The sequence below is a fragment of the Geotrypetes seraphini genome, chromosome 2 (assembly GCF_902459505.1).
Source record: "Geotrypetes seraphini chromosome 2, aGeoSer1.1, whole genome shotgun sequence".
Lineage (NCBI taxonomy): Eukaryota > Metazoa > Chordata > Amphibia > Gymnophiona > Dermophiidae > Geotrypetes > Geotrypetes seraphini.
This window is the reverse complement of record NC_047085.1, coordinates 172,122,381-172,140,701: the sequence shown is the minus strand read 5'-3', so window position 1 is coordinate 172,140,701 and position 18,321 is coordinate 172,122,381. Positions and strand designations below refer to the sequence as shown.

The 18,321-nt window shown below is 40.5% G+C and overlaps 1 protein-coding gene across 4 annotated transcripts in view; it reads right to left on the bottom strand.

Moving 5' to 3' along the window:
• ZNF407 (zinc finger protein 407) overlaps positions 1-18,321 on the bottom strand; it is a 1,075,359-nt gene that overhangs the window by 987,081 nt on the left and 69,957 nt on the right. For all 4 annotated transcript variants that reach the window (XM_033934315.1, XM_033934317.1, XM_033934318.1 and 1 more), the window contains one exon: positions 5,158-9,881. In XM_033934315.1, coding sequence (XP_033790206.1) covers positions 5,158-9,823 — 4,666 coding nt within the window. In that variant the 5' untranslated portion in view covers positions 9,824-9,881. The remainder of the gene's footprint in view (positions 1-5,157; positions 9,882-18,321) is intronic.

Sequence of the window (18,321 nt, the reverse complement as noted above, 5' to 3'; positions counted from 1 at the left end):
TGGACCTGATACTTACCAATGGAGAAAGTGTCACAGAGGTCTCGGTGGGCGACACATGGTATGGTTCAATATCAGGAAAGGTTTCACTAAATCTACTACACTAACCAATGTCCTCAAATTCAAGGACACAAATTTCAAAGAAATGGGAGACTTTGTTCACCAGGCGCTACAAAGCCAAGAAGAAACCGATAACGTGGAAGAAATGTGGTCGACTTTGAAAGCAACCATACAAGAAGCAACAAACCGCTATGTAAAATCAGTAAGTAAACGGCGAAGGAACAATAAGCCACAATGGTTTACTGCGGAGATCTCAGACCTGATCAAGGAGAAGAAAAAAGCATTCATCTCTTACAAACAATCAGGGAAGCAGGACTCTAGAGCAGACTACCTGGCCAAATCAAAAGCCGTCAAAACAGCAGTCAGGGAGGCTAAATTCCTCATGGAGGAGTCTCTAGCAAAGAACATCCAGAAGGGAGATAAATCCTTCTTCAGGTATATCAGTGATAGAAGAAAAAACTCAAGCGGGATTGTACGTCTTAGGAAACCAGACGGAGACTATGTGGAAAAGGATTCGGAAAAAGCCCAGCTATTAAATGAATACTTCTGCTCAGTCTTCACCCGAGAAGCGCCAGGGCTCGACCCTCAGCTACAGACAAGGGTTGGCTCAGTTGACCCGTTTAGTAACTTTGAGTTTATGCCCAGCAGTGTCTACGGTGAGCTGTCAAAGCTCAAGGTTAACAAAGCAATGGGGCCGGACAACCTGCACAGGGTGCTTAGGGAGCTGAGTGATGTCTTGGCGGAGCCACTGTCCGCGCTCTTCAACCTCTCCCTTAGTACAGGCAGCGTCCCGTTGGACTGGAGGACGGCTAACGTCATTCCACTCCACAAGAAAGGCTCAAAGATGGAGACAGCAAACTACAGACCAGTGAGTCTAACATCGATAGTGAGCAAACTAATGGAAACTCTAATCAAACACCAATTAGATAAGATCCTGGATGAGGAGAATCTACGGGATCCCCGACAACATGGATTTACTAAGGGGAGATCCTGCCAATCCAACCTGATCAGCTTCTTTGACTGGGTAACGGGGAAGCTGGATATTGGGGAGTCCCTGGACATTGTGTACCTGGACTTTAGCAAAGCATTCGATAGCGTACCACACCGCAGGTTACTGAGCAAGATGAGTTCTATAGGATTAGGTAACACATTGACGAAATGGGTTGGGAGCTGGCTTGGAGGTAGGCTCCAAAGGGTGGTGGTGAACGGCACCCCCTCCGAAATGACGGAGGTGATTAGTGGAGTACCACAGGGCTCAGTTTTGGGCCCAATCCTATTCAACATCTTTATAAGAGACTTGGCAGAAGGGCTTCGAGGTAAAATAACATTATTCGCCAATGACGCCAAACTGAGTAATGTAGTGGGCAAATGCACAACAGACGAAGATTCAGTGCCCGACAACATGATGCACGACCTACTCCTACTGGAGCGATGGTCTAGGACATGGCAACTCAACTTCAATGCCAAAAAATGCAAAGTTATGCACCTGGGCAGCCAGAATCCATGCAAGTCTTATACCCTTAATGGCGAGATCCTAGCAAAAACGGTAGCAGAACGAGACTTGGGGGTAATCGTCAGTGAGGACATGAAGTCTGCCAATCAAGTGGAGCAGGCTTCGTCCAAGGCAAGACAAATCATGGGCTGCATACGAAGGGGTTTCGTCAGTCGTAAGGCGGAAGTCATTATGCCATTGTATAGATCCATGGTGAGGCCCCACCTGGAATACTGTGTGCAATTCTGGAGGCCGCATTATCGCAAGGATGTGCTGAGACTGGAGTCGGTGCAAAGAATGGCCACCCGGATGGTTTCAGGACTCAAAGATCTACCATACGAAAAACGGCTTGACAAATTACAGCTATACTCGCTCGAGGAGCGCAGAGAGAGGGGGGACATGATCGAGACGTTCAAGTATCTTACGGGCCGCATCGAGGCGGAGGAAGATATCTTCTTTTTCAAGGGTCCCACAACAACAAGAGGGCATCCGTTGAAAATCAGGGGCGGGAAACTACGAGGTGACACCAGGAAATTCTTTTTCACTGAAAGAGTGGTTGATCGCTGGAATAGTCTTCCACTACAGGTGATTGAGGCCAGCAGCGTGCCTGATTTTAAGGCCAAATGGGATCGGCACATGGGATCTATTCACAGGGCAAAGGTAGGGGAGGGACATTAAGGTGGGCAGACTAGATGGGCCGTGGGCCCTTATCTACCGTCTATTTCTGTTTCTATGTAAATCAAAACCGGCTTGACTGATTTGAACGAAACTTGGTATGCTGATCCCTCACTACCTGGGGTGATATGTTCTGGGGGTCTCGCGGCCCACCTGCACACGTGGGCGGAGCTACAAACATAAAATCAGATTTCACCCATTCATGTCAATGGAAAAAATGTAAAAAGCTGCCATTCTCACAGTAATTCCAACTACCTGGGGTGATATGTTCTGGGGGTCTCGCGGCCCACCTGTACACGTGGGCGGAGCTACAAACAGAACATCAGATTTCACCCATTCATGTCAATGGAAAAAATGTAAAAAGCTGCCATTCTCACACTAATTCAAAAACGGCTTGACCGCTTTGAACGAAACTTGGTATGCAGATCCCTCACTACCTGGGGTGATATGTTCTGGGGGTCTCGCGGCCCACCTGCACATGTGGGCGGAGCTACAAACAGAAAATCTTATTTCACCCATTCATGTCAATGGAAAGGATGTAAAAAGCTGCCATTCTCACAGTAATTTCCAACTATAAAACACTTTATATGACACTATAACCACTATGGACATCTTTTCTATTCTACCACGGACACCATACATATAGAGTTTGTATGTTCTAACTGTGTTTGTAACTGTTTCCTTCATGCACCCCAGTTCATAATGTTATTACATTACATGAGTACTCACATATGCTGAACTAGGTACACAGGTTCCATTCTGAACCGGGGAAAAAACTGCATGGAGTTTCTTTTCAACCTGAGTTTCCACATATTGAGTTGTTTAAATCAATACTGAAACTTTTGGATGCCACTTATTCCAACAGATCTTCCTTTTCAGTTTCAGAGATTGCTAATTCCAGTGAGACTTGCATTCATTCACCACTATAAAGTATCTTTATTTGAATCCATTTACAGTGTTATTGCTATAATTAAATACCCGTGCAACGCCGGGGCATCAGCTAGTGTTCTATATAATAGCCTCTACCATTTTGCCCGGCACCAACAGACTCACCTGTCTATAATTTCCCGGGTCACCTCTGGAGCCCTTTTCAAAACTCGGCGCTACATTGGCCACCCTGCAGTCTTCCGGTACCATGTGGGTTTTTTGTTTTTGTTTTTTTTTTAATTACAAATCACTAACAATAGCTCTGCAAGTTCATTTTTCAATTCTATCAGTACTCTGGGATGTATATTATCAGTTCCAGGTGATTTGCTACTGCTCAATTTGTCAAATTGACCCATTACATATTCCAGTGTTAGAGATTTGTTTGTTTCTCTGGCTCATCAGCATTGAATACAATTTCTGGCACTGATATCTCCGCCACATTTTCCTCGGTGAAGACCAAAGAAAAGAGTTAATTTAGGGCCGGATTCTATATAAGGTGCCATTGTCAGCAATCACCTTAAAAGCAGCGGCCAATTGTGTGTCAATCACGTGATGGTGCAGTTTATAGAATTGCGGCTTTGGGAAGAACTTTACGATGCCTAACGCCACTTCTGGCATTAGCCATGCCTACAGTGGCATTAGGCATCATAAAGTGCCTTCATAGGCACAATTCTGGTGCCTTTTTTTAGGCTATAACAAAGAAACCTGCTCCTGACTCTACTTTGCACCCAAAGCCTTAAATACCAAATTAACACTTACAGGACACTTGTGCTTTGGTTTCCAATGGGAGGTTATCAGTCTGTGGGAATCTCCTATCAATAATTTAAGGGGTTCACCAGGGTATGTTCACATTACACGTGCGCCCTAAAGCGCACTGCAGGATCTACCCTCACCCACGTACAGGTTGGTAATAAATAATGTTTGTGGGTAGATCCTGCAGGGTGCTTTAGAGCACAAATGTACTGTGGACATACCCTGGTGAACTCCTTAAATTATTGATAGGAAGTTCCCACAGACTGATAACCTCCCATTGGAAACCAATGGACAAGTGTCCTGTAAGTGTTAATTTGGTATTTAAGGCTTTGGGTGCAAAGTAGAGTCAGGAGCAGGTTTCTTTGTTATAGCCTAAAAAAAGGCACCAGAATTGTGCCTATGAAGGCACTTTATGATGCCTAATGCCACTGTAGGCATGGCTAATGCCAGAAGGCATCGTAAAGGCTTTGGGTGCAAAGTAGAGAGTCAGGAGCAGGTTTCTTTATTATAGCATTTCTAGTTAAGACTCCTCTGTAATAACATTGGGATATATATATAGGCCTTTTTTTAGGTGCTAGAAGGCACATACATTTTTTTTTTAATGCTTTTTTCCCCGTTTTAAATGGCACTTTCAACTTAAGTTAGGTGCCTAACTTAAGGTGCCGTTTATAGAATTCAGGCCTTAATATCTCCACTATGGACTTGTCTTCCTTGAACGTGCTCCAAGAGCTAAGACAATTTAATTCTGAGCAGCCCTAAGCTTGGGAATCACTCACTTGTGTGCCTAACTCAGTCCTGCTTGTTGACAGAAAAAGCAACAATGCTCACCTCTAACAGATGTTTTTCGAAGGCACACAAACCCTCCCATCTCTGTTTTACTCTTTGAACTTTGAGATCAACTAAGGAGCTGAGGAGACAGTTGCACAAAGCAAGAGCCGGATATGCCCAGAACTTTAAAGGAAGTTCTGAGCTCTGGAAAAACAGTTCTGTGCCAGAACTATCGAATGCCATCACCCACTTGTGCACTCTTCAATCTTGCTGTCTGCAGAAAATACCTCCTAAAGGTGAGTAATATTGCAGACTGTGATATCCTTAAGGCCATATAAAAGATTAACATTTATGAGCATTTAAAGTTCCAATGAAAATCTACAACCAATTCCGATTTAAGTGAACAGCTAAAGACTTCACAATTATTGTATAAATTTGAAAATAAACTCTAGCTGAACGGATGGTATCGGTCACAGATTACATACCTGTATGTGTCCGAATATGAGCAAGAAAGGCCATGGAATTGCTGCTCTTACACATCTTTCCACAATATTTGCAAATATTGCCTTTTATCTCCTCTCTCTCGCGGTTGATTTGCTCAGTGTCTTCCACAATGTACTTATTGACTTCCCGTAACAATTCCTCATGCTGTTCTTTAATATGAAGAAACAAATTCTGCTCAGAATCAAATGGTTCTGTACACTTCACACATTTAAAGGTGGCTCCTCCTTCTGGCAGTTCTTCTACACTTGCCTGCTCATTCCTCATGTGGCCAGCACTCGCCAAATGCTGGTGAAGATTACTTTCCGTGTAAAATGACTTTCCACAGAGTAAGCAATGAAAATGTTTTTCCTTTGAAGGATGTTTCATGGCTATATGTACATTTAGTCCACTTAAACCATCTGCTAAAAAGCCACAGTCATCGCATCGAATACGTGGTGTTTCACCATGGGAGTTTCCTTCAGGCTTTCTCCTTTTAGCAAGCTGCGGACTTGTACTGTCCGTTTTCAAATGCAACTCAGTTTTTTTTCCAATGGCCATTTGTCTTTCATCAGAGCAGGTGGCAGAGCCACCTTCCTGCTGATCTTTTAGCCTTACTATAGACGAATCAAAATGTCCAACAATGTGTAATGATTTTGCTTTATCATCTATGCTGCTTATGGCTACAGTTGCCTTGCTACTATTTTCTTGCATGTCTTCAGTAGAGGAATCATCTACTTCCCAAATACTATCACTTAAGGCTGCCTCCGCTTCATGCTGTGCATGTATGAGGGCTTCCTCTACAGACTGATTTCCTTCGGTGCCTTTATAATCCTCTGAACGAGGTGGCATTTTATTAACATTTGTACTACTTTCTTCAAGATTTGACTGCTTACTGATAGCGTCTTTATCTGGAATAGATGGTGTGATAGTTTTAGAACTTTCTGTCGGTTGCATTTCTGCAAGAATTTCAGTATTTCCATATTCCTTTAAATCTTTATTTTCATTTCTCAGCACATTATCCATATCATGTGAATCATTTGCATCAGCATCCACAGAGAAGTCTTCTCTTTCTTTTTCCGATACATCCAGTAAATCTGAATCAACCATATTTTCTTCATGCCCCGTTTTCTGCACCTCATATATAACTCCTGATTTCAATAATGCTATATCATTTTTAGCAGTAACTTCAGCTTTTGAAATGGCCTGTTGAAGACCTGAACAAATATTAGCATCTTCTCCACTGTTGGGTACATCTAATCTTTCATCATCTTGCAAAGCCAAGCAGCCAGCTAAGCTTTGTAATTTGTTAAGATCCTGTCTTTCTTTATCTACATCATATACTGTATTAGCAAGCATTTTATGAAATTCCTTAGAACCTTCTTGATTTTGCTTTTGAGAAAAGCTAGTTGCTATTTCTTTTGTGTTGCCTGCTCTACTGACTTCTTCCTCCTCAGAATGAAAATGGCACTGTCTTTTAATTTTATGCTTTTCTGTGGCTGCATGCCTTGTCATCTCTCGTCGAGTAACAGCATAATAATCACAGGCCATGCAGTAATATTCAAATTCCTTAGTGTGTTTTCGTTTAATATGTAACTCTAAAGATGAAAATGAGTAGGCAATGAAGTCGCAATGAATGCATTTATTACTATTTTCACCTGTAGATCTTACTTGAAGGCAAAGATCATTCTCTCTCTCTTGAATCGAACTGTCCAACTCTTTAAGCACATGCTGTGTTTTATCTGTTGAATTTTGATTGCACTCGTCATTTGATGCAAGTATATTTTTCATTTCTAAATTTATAAAATTTCTATGGTCGTCTGTGTTTTTCTCTAAGTTTGGAGCATCTACTTCTACTTGATTGCCATCCCCAACATGGTCATTCAAAATGAAAACAGAACTTTTAGTCTTCTTGCTGATGGACTCTACATTAGACCTATCAGGAGCAATGTTATCTGTTTTTTGTTTTTTATGAGTTTCCATTTCAACGCGGCTTTTGTGCTTCTTAGTGGTGCAATGACGTTCCATATCACCTTTGGTTACTGTGTAATAGTTGCAAACTTTACATAAATAGCTGTACTGGTGACTATGTTTTCGTCTAATGTGAACAGACAAATTTGTCACACTGGAAGCCAAAAGACCACAATGAGTACATGTTCTAGAAGTACTTCCTTTAGGTCTTCCTCTTTTGAGCGTATTGACTAAAAGTGAATCACTCTCATTGGTGACCATTGGCTGGGGCAATTCTTTGATAGCTGATAAATTCTCTGAATGACTACATGACTGCATCTGCACACTTTTCTTATGGGACTTAGAAATTTCATTCTCAGAGGTAGCAGGTTCTGTTTCTATTACATCACCTATATCTGCACAAACTTTTTCAATACACTCTTCAAAAAGTAAACCAATGTTATTTCGCTTTGCATTTTCAATGTGTTTACTTCTTTTAATATGTTTTTCCATCCCTTCTTTGCTCAATGAATAAAGATTACATGCTTTACAAAGAAAATGAAAATCCCGTGTATGACGAAGTTTTATGTGCCTTGTAAGAACCGTGGATGATCTTGTTTTATAGAAACACTTTTTACATTTAAACTGGGCTTTGCTCTGAAAACAATGTTTTTCTTCATCACTATTACTTGCCCTCGATGCTTGCTGTGAATCTTGTATTTTCGTTTCTATTTCATTTACAATATTTTTTGTATTAATATGCAACTCTGATGTATCGACAGCTACAGTTTCTAGCATCAAATCATTTTTATTGGACCCAGCAGTATTTTGCTTTCCGAGTAAACTACTGTGCTCTTTTGTTTTTTTATGCTGTATTAAGTCATCCTCAGCTGAAAAGTAGAGCTTACAAGCAGTACAACCAAAGTGCATATTATGCTCATCAGCCGTGTGACTTTTAAGATTGTTTTCATCTGTGGCAACAAATGAACAAAGATGACAATCAAAACACACAACCATCTGATGTCTATTAGTTTGACAGTGTTTTTCAAAGTCTCCTCTTGTTACACAAGAATAACCACAAGGCTGACAGTGAAACTGCATTTCTTTAGTGTGGCGTCTTTTGACATGAATCTCCAAGCCTTTTCTGTTCTGAAAAACATGATCACAGTAAGGACAAGTGCGCAGTATCTTGTGGTCTGAAATATCAGGTTGCAAGTCAGAATACTCATGCTTATTTATGCTAGCAGAGCATATACTTTTTTTATGCTGATTCACATCTTGCTTAGCTGAGCAGTCGGTAGCAGCCTTGATCGTCTTTAACTCGACAGATTTCAACTCTTTGGGTTTCATATGTGCCCTGAAAGCATGCCGTATAAGCACTCTGCGATTTTTACCTTTACTTCGCCCAAACAAGTGAAATTGGTGTTTAACTTGACTCTTACACATGAACGATTCAGCTCTTCTCCTGAAGGTTTTGTTCACTGCTATAACATTTCTTTCTCGGGCTAACCTATCAACTCTTTTGGAGATTCTTATGTTTTTGATTGCTGGAGTACTTTCCAGATCTTCAGTGGCAACTGATTTATCTGAACTATCCTCTTGGATTCCTGATTTTTCTAGTTTCTCCACCTGATCTTTATGATCTACCTTCTCATTAGGTGAAACTATTTTCAATCTATTGCTTCTTTCCATCTGTTCTCTTACAAAAGATTCTTCAAATGGAATCATTTCAACATGAAGTTCATCATTATTTTTAGCAATACTTTCTTTAGCATTCTTCAGCTTACTGTCAAGATTTCTCAACCCTTTAGAATCAGCTGATTTATTGACCAAAAGTTTTCTTTTCTCACTTGTCTTTCTTATTGCTTTATATTGTTTTTTAGAGGAAGAACTTTTGGTCAACATCTGTATGTACCCATCTTGTGCAACAAGATTTTGACGACGGAGGTGTGTCTTACCAAGGAAATGAGCATGAAGGAGATCTTCCTCAGTACAATGAAAGCCACAGAGATCACAACAAAAGATTAATTCTTCTCTGTGTCTCTCTTTGATAGGGGCTTGTACAGCAGTACTATCTTCTGGGGGGCAATAACTGTTTTCTGATTGTTTCTTATGAATACTAAGAATATGTTCATCCAAATCAAATTTTGAAAAGAAAGAATGATCACAGTCTTTGCAATTAAAAGCTCCAGTTGTGTCTCCATCAGTTGTCTGTCTAATTTCTTCTGAGTGAAGAGATGACACATTTTTAGATATAGGTATTACAGTCTCTTGGGAATGCTCCTTTTCTATGTGATCTTGTAGGTCTCTATCATTTAAGCCAACAAAGGCACAAAGCTGAATTGAACACTTTGTCTGGTGTGGATCACTAGTTGAACAATCTCTTGCTTCTTTTTCATTCATTCTCTCCTTTGTTGTGACATTTGCACTATTTGTTCCAGCACCTGAGTCCTCACTTTCTGGAACTGAAGGCTTTATTCTTTTGGATAAACATTCATTTTCAGACCCAACTCCAGTAATGTCTGAGCTGGCTGGTCTTTTGTTTCTGCAGCTCTCTCTCCTGTTCTCTATACTCTCAGATATTTCACCAGATACGTCTCTTCTTTTTTGGTCAGGTAAAGAATCCTTTACAATGTTTTCTTCTGGAAAATTATTGTTAAGGTCCTCTGGCACTTCAGTTGTAAAGTTTTGATCTTTTTCAACACAATTTTGTTCATCCATACTTAATGTTGTGTAGAAGGTGGTTCTACTTTCATAGTATTCCCATCTGACATATCACCTATAAAATGAAACAAATTTTTATTAGGTTCATAATTTCCAACCTTCAAAAAAAAGTCACTCTACTAATTCCCAGTTAGTCTTTTTCATTTTTGGGTATAAAAAGGTTTATCTCCAATTGGCACCTCCCATTAGAAACTCACAGAAATATACAACAACCCATTCTTGATGAAGAATAAGCTTCACAATTTAAACAATTGATTGACAATAGAAAATCAAGCTCTGAGAACTTGCTATCAGTAAGTGCTATTTTTAAACATACAGATTTATCTGTCAAACTTCTATCAATGTAGACATGCTGATTACTGCTTAAGATCACAACTGTGGACTGCATCTGTAATTGTGCTGCTGTGGCAAACATCAATATTTCGTTCAAAAGAACCTATAGGCAATAGTACTAATAACTTCACTAAAGAGAATTGGTATAGCTTTCAATTAATGTTAAATATGCTATACATAACAGAATGCCCAGGGGCTGAAAAATACATCTGTCATCTATTCAAATCACTGAATACAAAATATGTACAAATTATTGGCAACAGAAATAGGAAGAGTAGTAGAGTGTTTGGTGCCGGATAAAAATCTTGTACCATTTATCACGCCAGTTAAAATGAAATAAACGATGGTATCCTAAGTAAATGTCAATAGGAAAATATGATAATAGGCATGCTAATGGACAGTAAGATGGCTTCCTATTTGCCCCTGTATATTAAAATGCAAGAAATATTGTGGTATATTTTGGCTTGTAATCATTATGATCATTTAACATCAGATCCTAATGCTTTTTGGAATATATTTTATTTTTATTTTTCTTTATACTTATTTTTTATCTCTTTTTTATTTATTGTACTTACTATTTTTAATTCTAACTTAACTTATTTATTCATTACTTGTTGGAATATTCATATCTATCTCTATCTCTACCTCTGTCTTTATATTTTTATCTTTACTTTTCATAAATTGTTTTTTCAGGTACTTTAGCTAGATTGTGAGCCTTTGGGACAGTAAGGGAACTTCCAAGTACCTATCTTTATTTATTTATTTTATTTATTGTATCTTTAATGTATCATTTTTGTAAACCGCTTAGAACCTCACGGTATTAGTGGTATATAAGAATTAAATTAAATTAAAATTCAATTCAATTATATACCCTTGGACTTTAAAGCCTGGAAAAATAAAACAATCACTACCTAGAAGGTGGTGTTAAGAGCAACCCCTGACAATTTCTTTCCTATAACATGGAGCTTCAATGTGTCATCTGGCTGCAACAGCAGAGGCAAAGGGAGGAACACATGGGAAGTGTGCATCAGAAAATAGGAAAACGAGGCCAGGAAAGGACCCAAAACCAGCTACAGCTTGAGGAGAAGAGCCATAAGCAAGGATTAATGCAGAAGAGATAACATAGGCAATGCAGAGGTAAGAATTCAGGATGACTTTCAGACTATTTTACGTGGCACAAACCTGGAATAAACATGTCTTCACCTCCTCTAGTCTGGATACTATTAAAAATACCAACTATATGCTAAATCAGTTCCTCTTACAGTAAACCAGGAACCCCTATTCCTCATAACCTAGTGCTGACCATGACTCATCTCCATCTAAAATTTGCAATTTACCTTCTCTTCACAAGAAGGAGTTACTAGTATTCTAGGCCCCAGGCAATAGCATTCTCGGTGCTGAAAGCAAATTTCCTTACCTGTCTTAGTGCATGTGGGTACCAATGACATAGGATAATGTGGTTGGAAGGTTCTAGAAGACAAATTTAGGCTCTTAGGTAGGAAATTAAAATCCAGAACCTCAAGGGTAGCATTTTTAGAAGTGCTCTCAATTCCATACGCAAGATCCAAGGCAGGCAGAGCTCTGGAGTCTCAATGTGTGGGTGAGGCGATGGTGCAAGGCGGATGGTTTTACATTTGTTAGGAACTGGGCAACATTCTGGGAAAAGGGGAGCCTATTCTGAAAGATGGGGTCCACCTTAACTAGAGTGGAACCAGGCTGCTGGCATCAACATTTAAAAAGGAAATAGAGTAGCTTTTAAACTAGAAACTAAAGGAAAGCAGACAGTCGCTCAAAAAAGCATGGTTTAGAACAAGGTATCTTTAAAAGATATCACCCTAATAGGAAAGACAGAGTAACATGATAGTGAGGTTGCAATACAGGCCACAGTAGACCAGGTTTCCTTAAATACAGAACAGGAATATTTTAAAAATTGCAAATTATCCATGCCAACTGCTGAGCAAACTATAAATAGGAATGACAAACATTGAAATGTCTGTGTGCAAATGTCAGAAGCTTAAGAAACAAGATGGGAGAGTTAGAATATATTGTACTAAATGAAAAGAAACAGTAGATCTAATAGGCATCTCTGAGACAAGGCAAAAGGAAGATAACCAATGAGAAACTGTAATACCAGGGTACAAATTATATCACAGTGACAGGGTGGATTGAATTGATGGAGGATTAGAATTATATGTTAAGGTGGATGTAAAGGAGTATATAGAACATTGCCACTCCACCTGCTGGACAATTCCTCAGAGTCAGAACAATTGTAGGAAAGAAGAGCCATCCTCAGGGAGGGGAGGATGAAAATAGACCAGGAAGTAGCTCTAAGGATCATAAAAGGCAGTGATACAGTCAGAGAAAAGAATCCCAGAGGAAGGTAGCAGAAGGGGGTTTTGGCTGGAGGTTATTTTCACAGACTGACTGGCTGAGGTAAGACACTACATTTCTGAAGTTGAGAACTTTATTCCAGTACCTGGCTAGAGGCAACTGTGTGCTAGGGACAATCTTGCTAACCCTGTTTTTGGGGTGGGGCAGCTGCAGCCAAAGAAATATAGTCTTGTTTTGTAACACAGAACTTTACTTTTGAGTTTTGGTTTCTGGAAAAATGTTACTGGTATCAGAACCTGAGAAGAACAAGCTCAGGAATTATGTATAAATAAATATTTTTGTTCCCCTCCAAAGTATGTATATTTGTAGGGATCTCTGCTGTAACCATGTTCAGCTATTTCACAAATGGAGGTGCCCATGTACCTTCTGGATTTGTGATAAGAATTATTTTCTTAACAAGAGGAGCTAAGGAGATAACTTCTGCCCTGAGGTAGGGCTTGGATCCAGTGTGGTCAGAGCCAAACAGGCAGGAGTTGTTTTTATGTTTTAAGTTGTGCAAACTACCAAGAAGAAGAAAACAAGGACTGGAATAAGAAAAAAATGAGAGACAGAGAGACAGGCATTGAAAAGTGTAACTGTAAAGCATGGAAAAGCTGATTCAGGTGCTGCAGGGGCAGCAGCAACAATGGCAGCAGTTTATGCAGGCAAGAACAGGAAGAAGGGAGTTTACCTTTGCCCAGTATAGAGAAAAGCACACAGGAAAAAAGGCAGAGTAGGCAGTTTATGCAGGCTCATTTGGAGCAACAGCAGCAGAATTACAGCAGCAGCAACAACAAATGTTTCATAAGATGTTAAGCTGCAACAGGCCTCACAAGAACAGGCAGCCTCTGCTCCTTGGGGATCCCATGATACTGATGGCAATAATCGTATTAAGCAGGATATAAGGGGACCTATAATCCAATATGTATGAGATACCCTTTGCCTGGGAAACCTGAAAAGACACGAATATATAGATAATAAAAAATGAATCTGAAGGATATAGAAATGCTTCAGAGTTACAATAAAAGAATATTGCTTGGCTAGCATTACTGGCAAATGTTAAAGTTTTTAAATAGATGTTTGTTCCAGAATAGAGGAAACAGAGGAAATACCTATATCTTAGGGCATATGAACAAGGTCAGTGTACCCTAAATGAACAAGATGCAACAAGTTGTTACAAGATGTGCAATGCATTGAAATAGAACACTACCTAGCATGTGATAACTAAGTCATTATTTTTGCTAGGGAAAATTACTAATGAAATAAGATTAACAAGAAACCTTGTGAGGAGTGTGTGGCGCAGTGGTTGGATCTACAGCCTCAGCACCCTGGGGTTGTGGGTTCAAACCCCGCGCTGCTCCTTGTGACTCTGGGCAAGTCACTCAGTCCTCTATAGCCCCAGGTACGTTAGATAGATTGTGAGCCCACCGGGACAGATAGGGAAAATGCTTGAGTACCTGATTGTAAAAACCGCTTAAATAACCTTGATAAGCGGTATATCAAATCCTAATAAACTTGAAACTTAAACTTGTGACTTGAAACTAACCAAAAGAACATTGCTGGATTATGCAATTTATCACTGGACCTTAATGAAGCAATTGGAATTCAATTGGAAAAAGTATCAACTATGTATGTTTAATTATTTCCTTAAGTGATGTCATAAACCCAATAAAATGGCCAGTCACTTGTAATTTGGGAAGTTTCTTAGTTGGTATTCTACCAGTTAGTAGAATGTCAAGAACTCCAAAGGTCTTGAACTAGTCATCTTTTTCCACCTGAATTGCCAATTATATCTCACTGTGTAGTTTGTCTGTAGGACATAGTCCATTTCTATGGGCATAGTTGGGGGGAGGGGCAAGGGGGGCCATTGTCCTTTCAAATGTTGCTGGACCAACTGGTTCCTTCTACCTCCCATTGCCCAGCATTTATACCTCTATTTTCCTCGCCCTTCCCATCCAGCATTGTCCCTTCTGGCTCCCCCAAATCCCATGGTCTGCCCCCTTCCCTTACCTCAAACCTGTGGCTCCTTTTTACTGTAGCGGTTCTGTACACACACACACACAAAAAAAAATACCCAATAAAGCTATTGGTGCATAGTCTTGAGCTACAGTACTCACAGCCAGACTCTGACGGAACCTCCCTCAGAGAAGCATCACAGAGGGTAGCTCCGGCAGAGTCTGGTTGTGAGTGCTGCAGCACGAGGCTCTGTGCCATGCCAGCAGCTCCTTTTTTTTTTTTTTTTTTTGGGGGGGGGGTTATTAAGAGTAAAGAACTGCTGCAGCAGAAAGAAGCTGCAAGTGTGAGAGGGCAGACTACAAGAGGTAGGAGAGACAGTAAGGACAGGAGAAAGAGGGATATATATATTGGGACACATGGGAAAGGAGAACATAGAAGCAGGACTATTTGGAGTGGAAAAGGGGAGATGCTGGACAGTAAGGCACAGGAAATAGGGAGGCCAGAGTCAGCTTAAGAGGAGAGCCAATGTGGCACTCAGAGTGTCCAAATTTAGGGGCACCAAAAGCCAGCCTCAGTGGATCACCCCTTCCACAGCTGCAAGACCATATTTTTCACTCAACCTCTGTAATCCCTCATGCCTTTTAACTTCACATTGGCTGTTTTTCCTCCATGTCAAAGAAGATGCTGAGTAGCTTCAAGAAATTTGCTCGATGTAGTTGGACCATTTCAGGCTCTGACCCCTGTAATTGGTGTGATCAGTGTCTGGGTCCTGACCACAGTCTAAAGATTTAAAGTGACAGTGCACGTGACAGTATCCGTACTAGGTTCCATGGATGATGTCACCTATATGTGAAATTAGTATGCTTGCTTTCTCCTCAGAAAATAAGCACATAACACTGCACAACAAAGTTTTTGCTTCCTGAACACTGCTGGGTGTTTCTTATAGAATTTTGGGTGCTGATCATGAATATTACATCAAAAATTACCCATCACATACCATTTCAGAGAAATCTTCAATTTTGTCGTGATTTTTTCTTATATTTGGATGCAAACAATTTTTTCTCCCATAAGTGTCTTATCAACAACGGTTTGTGCCGCCTGGGTATGTCCATGCATAAAATCTAGCCAGGTTGGAAGCTGTTTTATGGAAGATGACATCCTGGGCATGTCTGGGCAGGTCTGAACGAGCTTGCGCTGTCTCACCATGCTATAATGGTGGCTTCCATACACCGATCCTGCTCATTTGGTTAATATAGATAGTCCGTGTGTGTATATAGTATCAGTATAGTAAAGTATAGTAGTATAGTAGCTGTAGCAATATAACAGTAAGTAAGCTTGATGCTATAGACGTTTTGGTGTCGGGCAATATGTCTCGTCGGTGTCGTAACAGCCGCGACACATTCTGCTATATCTGTGGGGAATATACACTTACGCCTCAGAGACGTTCGATGACTGCCCTTGTAAAGAAAGCCTATCATCTGTATTTTGGCTGCAAAATAGGTGATCAAGACAAGCAATGGGCGCCTCACATTTGCTGTGCGACATGTGCTGTTAGTCTGAGAGCCTGGCTCAGAGGTACTCGAAAGACGATGCCATTTGCTGTTCCGATGATATGGCGAGAACAGAAAGACCATGTGACGGACTGTTATTTCTGTTTGACTAATGTGTCTGGTTTCTCTGCCAAAAACAAGAAGTCAATTGAATATCCTAATCTGCCTTCAGCAATGAGACCCATGCCACATGATGACAGTCTTCCAGTTCCGAAACCACCAGAGGATTGGACCTTAGACGAACCAGATGAAGAAACTGCAGTGCAGGGTTCTAACAGTGACATTGACCCGGATTTTGAACCATCCTCATCAGGCGATCCACATCTGATAACACAGTCCGAATTGAACGATTTGGTCAGAGATTTGGGTCTGTCAAAAGCAAAAGCTGAGCTGCTAGGTTCGAGTCTGCAGGAATGGTGTTTGCTATCACCAGGTACGAAAATTTCTGTGTTTCGAGACCGGCATCATGATATAACCAAATTTTTTGCACAAGTCGACAGTCTCTGTTTCTGTTGTGACATTGAAGGATTGTTCTCGGTCTTTGGTTGTGATCACAACCCGGAAGAGTGGCGTCTTTTCATTGATTCGTCAATGTTAAGCCTGAAAGCTGTTCTGTTGCACAATGGCAACGTTTATCCTTCAGTACCTGTTGGCTATGCAGCACATATGAAAGAAACATATGAGAATATGGAAATGTTACTAAAGTATGTCCAGTATACCAGGTATAACTGGAATATCTGTGGAGACCTCAAAGTCGTTGCTCTGTTACTAGGACTGCAGCTTGGCTATACAAAGTACTGCTGTTTCATCTGCGAATGGGACAGCCGAGACAGAGAGTCGCACTATTCTAGAAAGAACTGGCCACTCCGTAAAAAGTTAGTTCCAGGACAGAAAAATGTAGCACATGAATCGCTTGTTGACCCGACAAAGATATTTTTGCCTCCTCTTCACATTAAACTGGGACTCATGAAGAATTTTGTGAAAGCAATGAACAAGGAAGGGGAAGGTTTTCGTTATTTAAGACAGATGTTCCCAAGAATAACTGATGCCAAGATCAAAGAGGGTATTTTTGTTGGCCCCCAGATCAGACATGTTATGAGTGACAAGCGATTTGAAGATCTGTTAGTTGGGCCGGAAAAAATTGGCTGGAAAGCCTTGAAAGACGTTGTTGACAATTTTCTGGGCAATTACAGAGCCCCAAACTACATTCAGCTGGTAGACAAACTTCTCAAAGCATACAAGAGAATGAAGTGCAATATGTCACTCAAGATTCATTTCCTCCATTCACACTTGGACTTCTTCCCCTCAAATCTCGGTGCTGTGAGTGACGAGCACGGTGAAAGGTTTCATCAAGACATAGCTACGATGGAGAAACGATACCAGGGCAATTGGAATCCGTCAATGCTTGCCGACTATTGTTGGATGCTACAACGTGATGCACCAGACACTGAATATAAAAGAAACTCGGGAGCAAAACACTTTTAATTCTGTTTCATTTAGTCGCTTGTGCGAAACGTAAACTTGACTATATATTTTATTGTCAGTAAACATAAAAATGTCTATTTCTCATAGTTCTTACGTGATGCAGTAAAACCAAAACCATATTTGAGCATACCAAGTTGGTACCTGTCATAATCACCAAAAACTTTTCAGGAATCAAGACTTAACCAAAAAATTGTTGTGCAGTGTAATTAATGGAAGATGGAGCTAGAAGAACAGAGAGATGGATGCTGGGGCAAGTAGGAAAGGCATGGTGAATACTGGAGGAGGAGATAGGTGGGCAGATGCTAGAGAAGGGGATATGGGGAAGAGATGGGTAATGGATGCCTGGGGAAAGAGAAGAGGCAGAAGTTGTGAAGGTGAGAGACAAAGGGTAGGGGCAGGAAGGAGGTGAGAGAGTACAAATAGAAGTATAAAAGACAAAAGCCTGGATAAGGTGGTAAGATATAAGAAAGAGAATGGAAGTTGAGTAGGGCTGTGGGAATGAGTGCCAGAGGTAGATGAGGCTAATTAAGGTATGACTACAGAGAGTAAAAACAGAGAACTAGAAGGTATCTGATAGATGGGAATGAGAGTCACAGGGGGAAAATGGGAGGACTAGAGAAGTAAGAATATGATGTAGAGCAGGGGTGTCCAACCTTTTGGCTTCCCTGGGCCGCATTGGACGAGAAAAAGATTTCTGGGGCCATGCTAACACTAGCTGATGAGCAAAAAAAAAAGGTTGAGCAGGTCCCAAATTTGCAATCACTAATATAGAAGATGTACGTATCTAATAATAAACCTTCA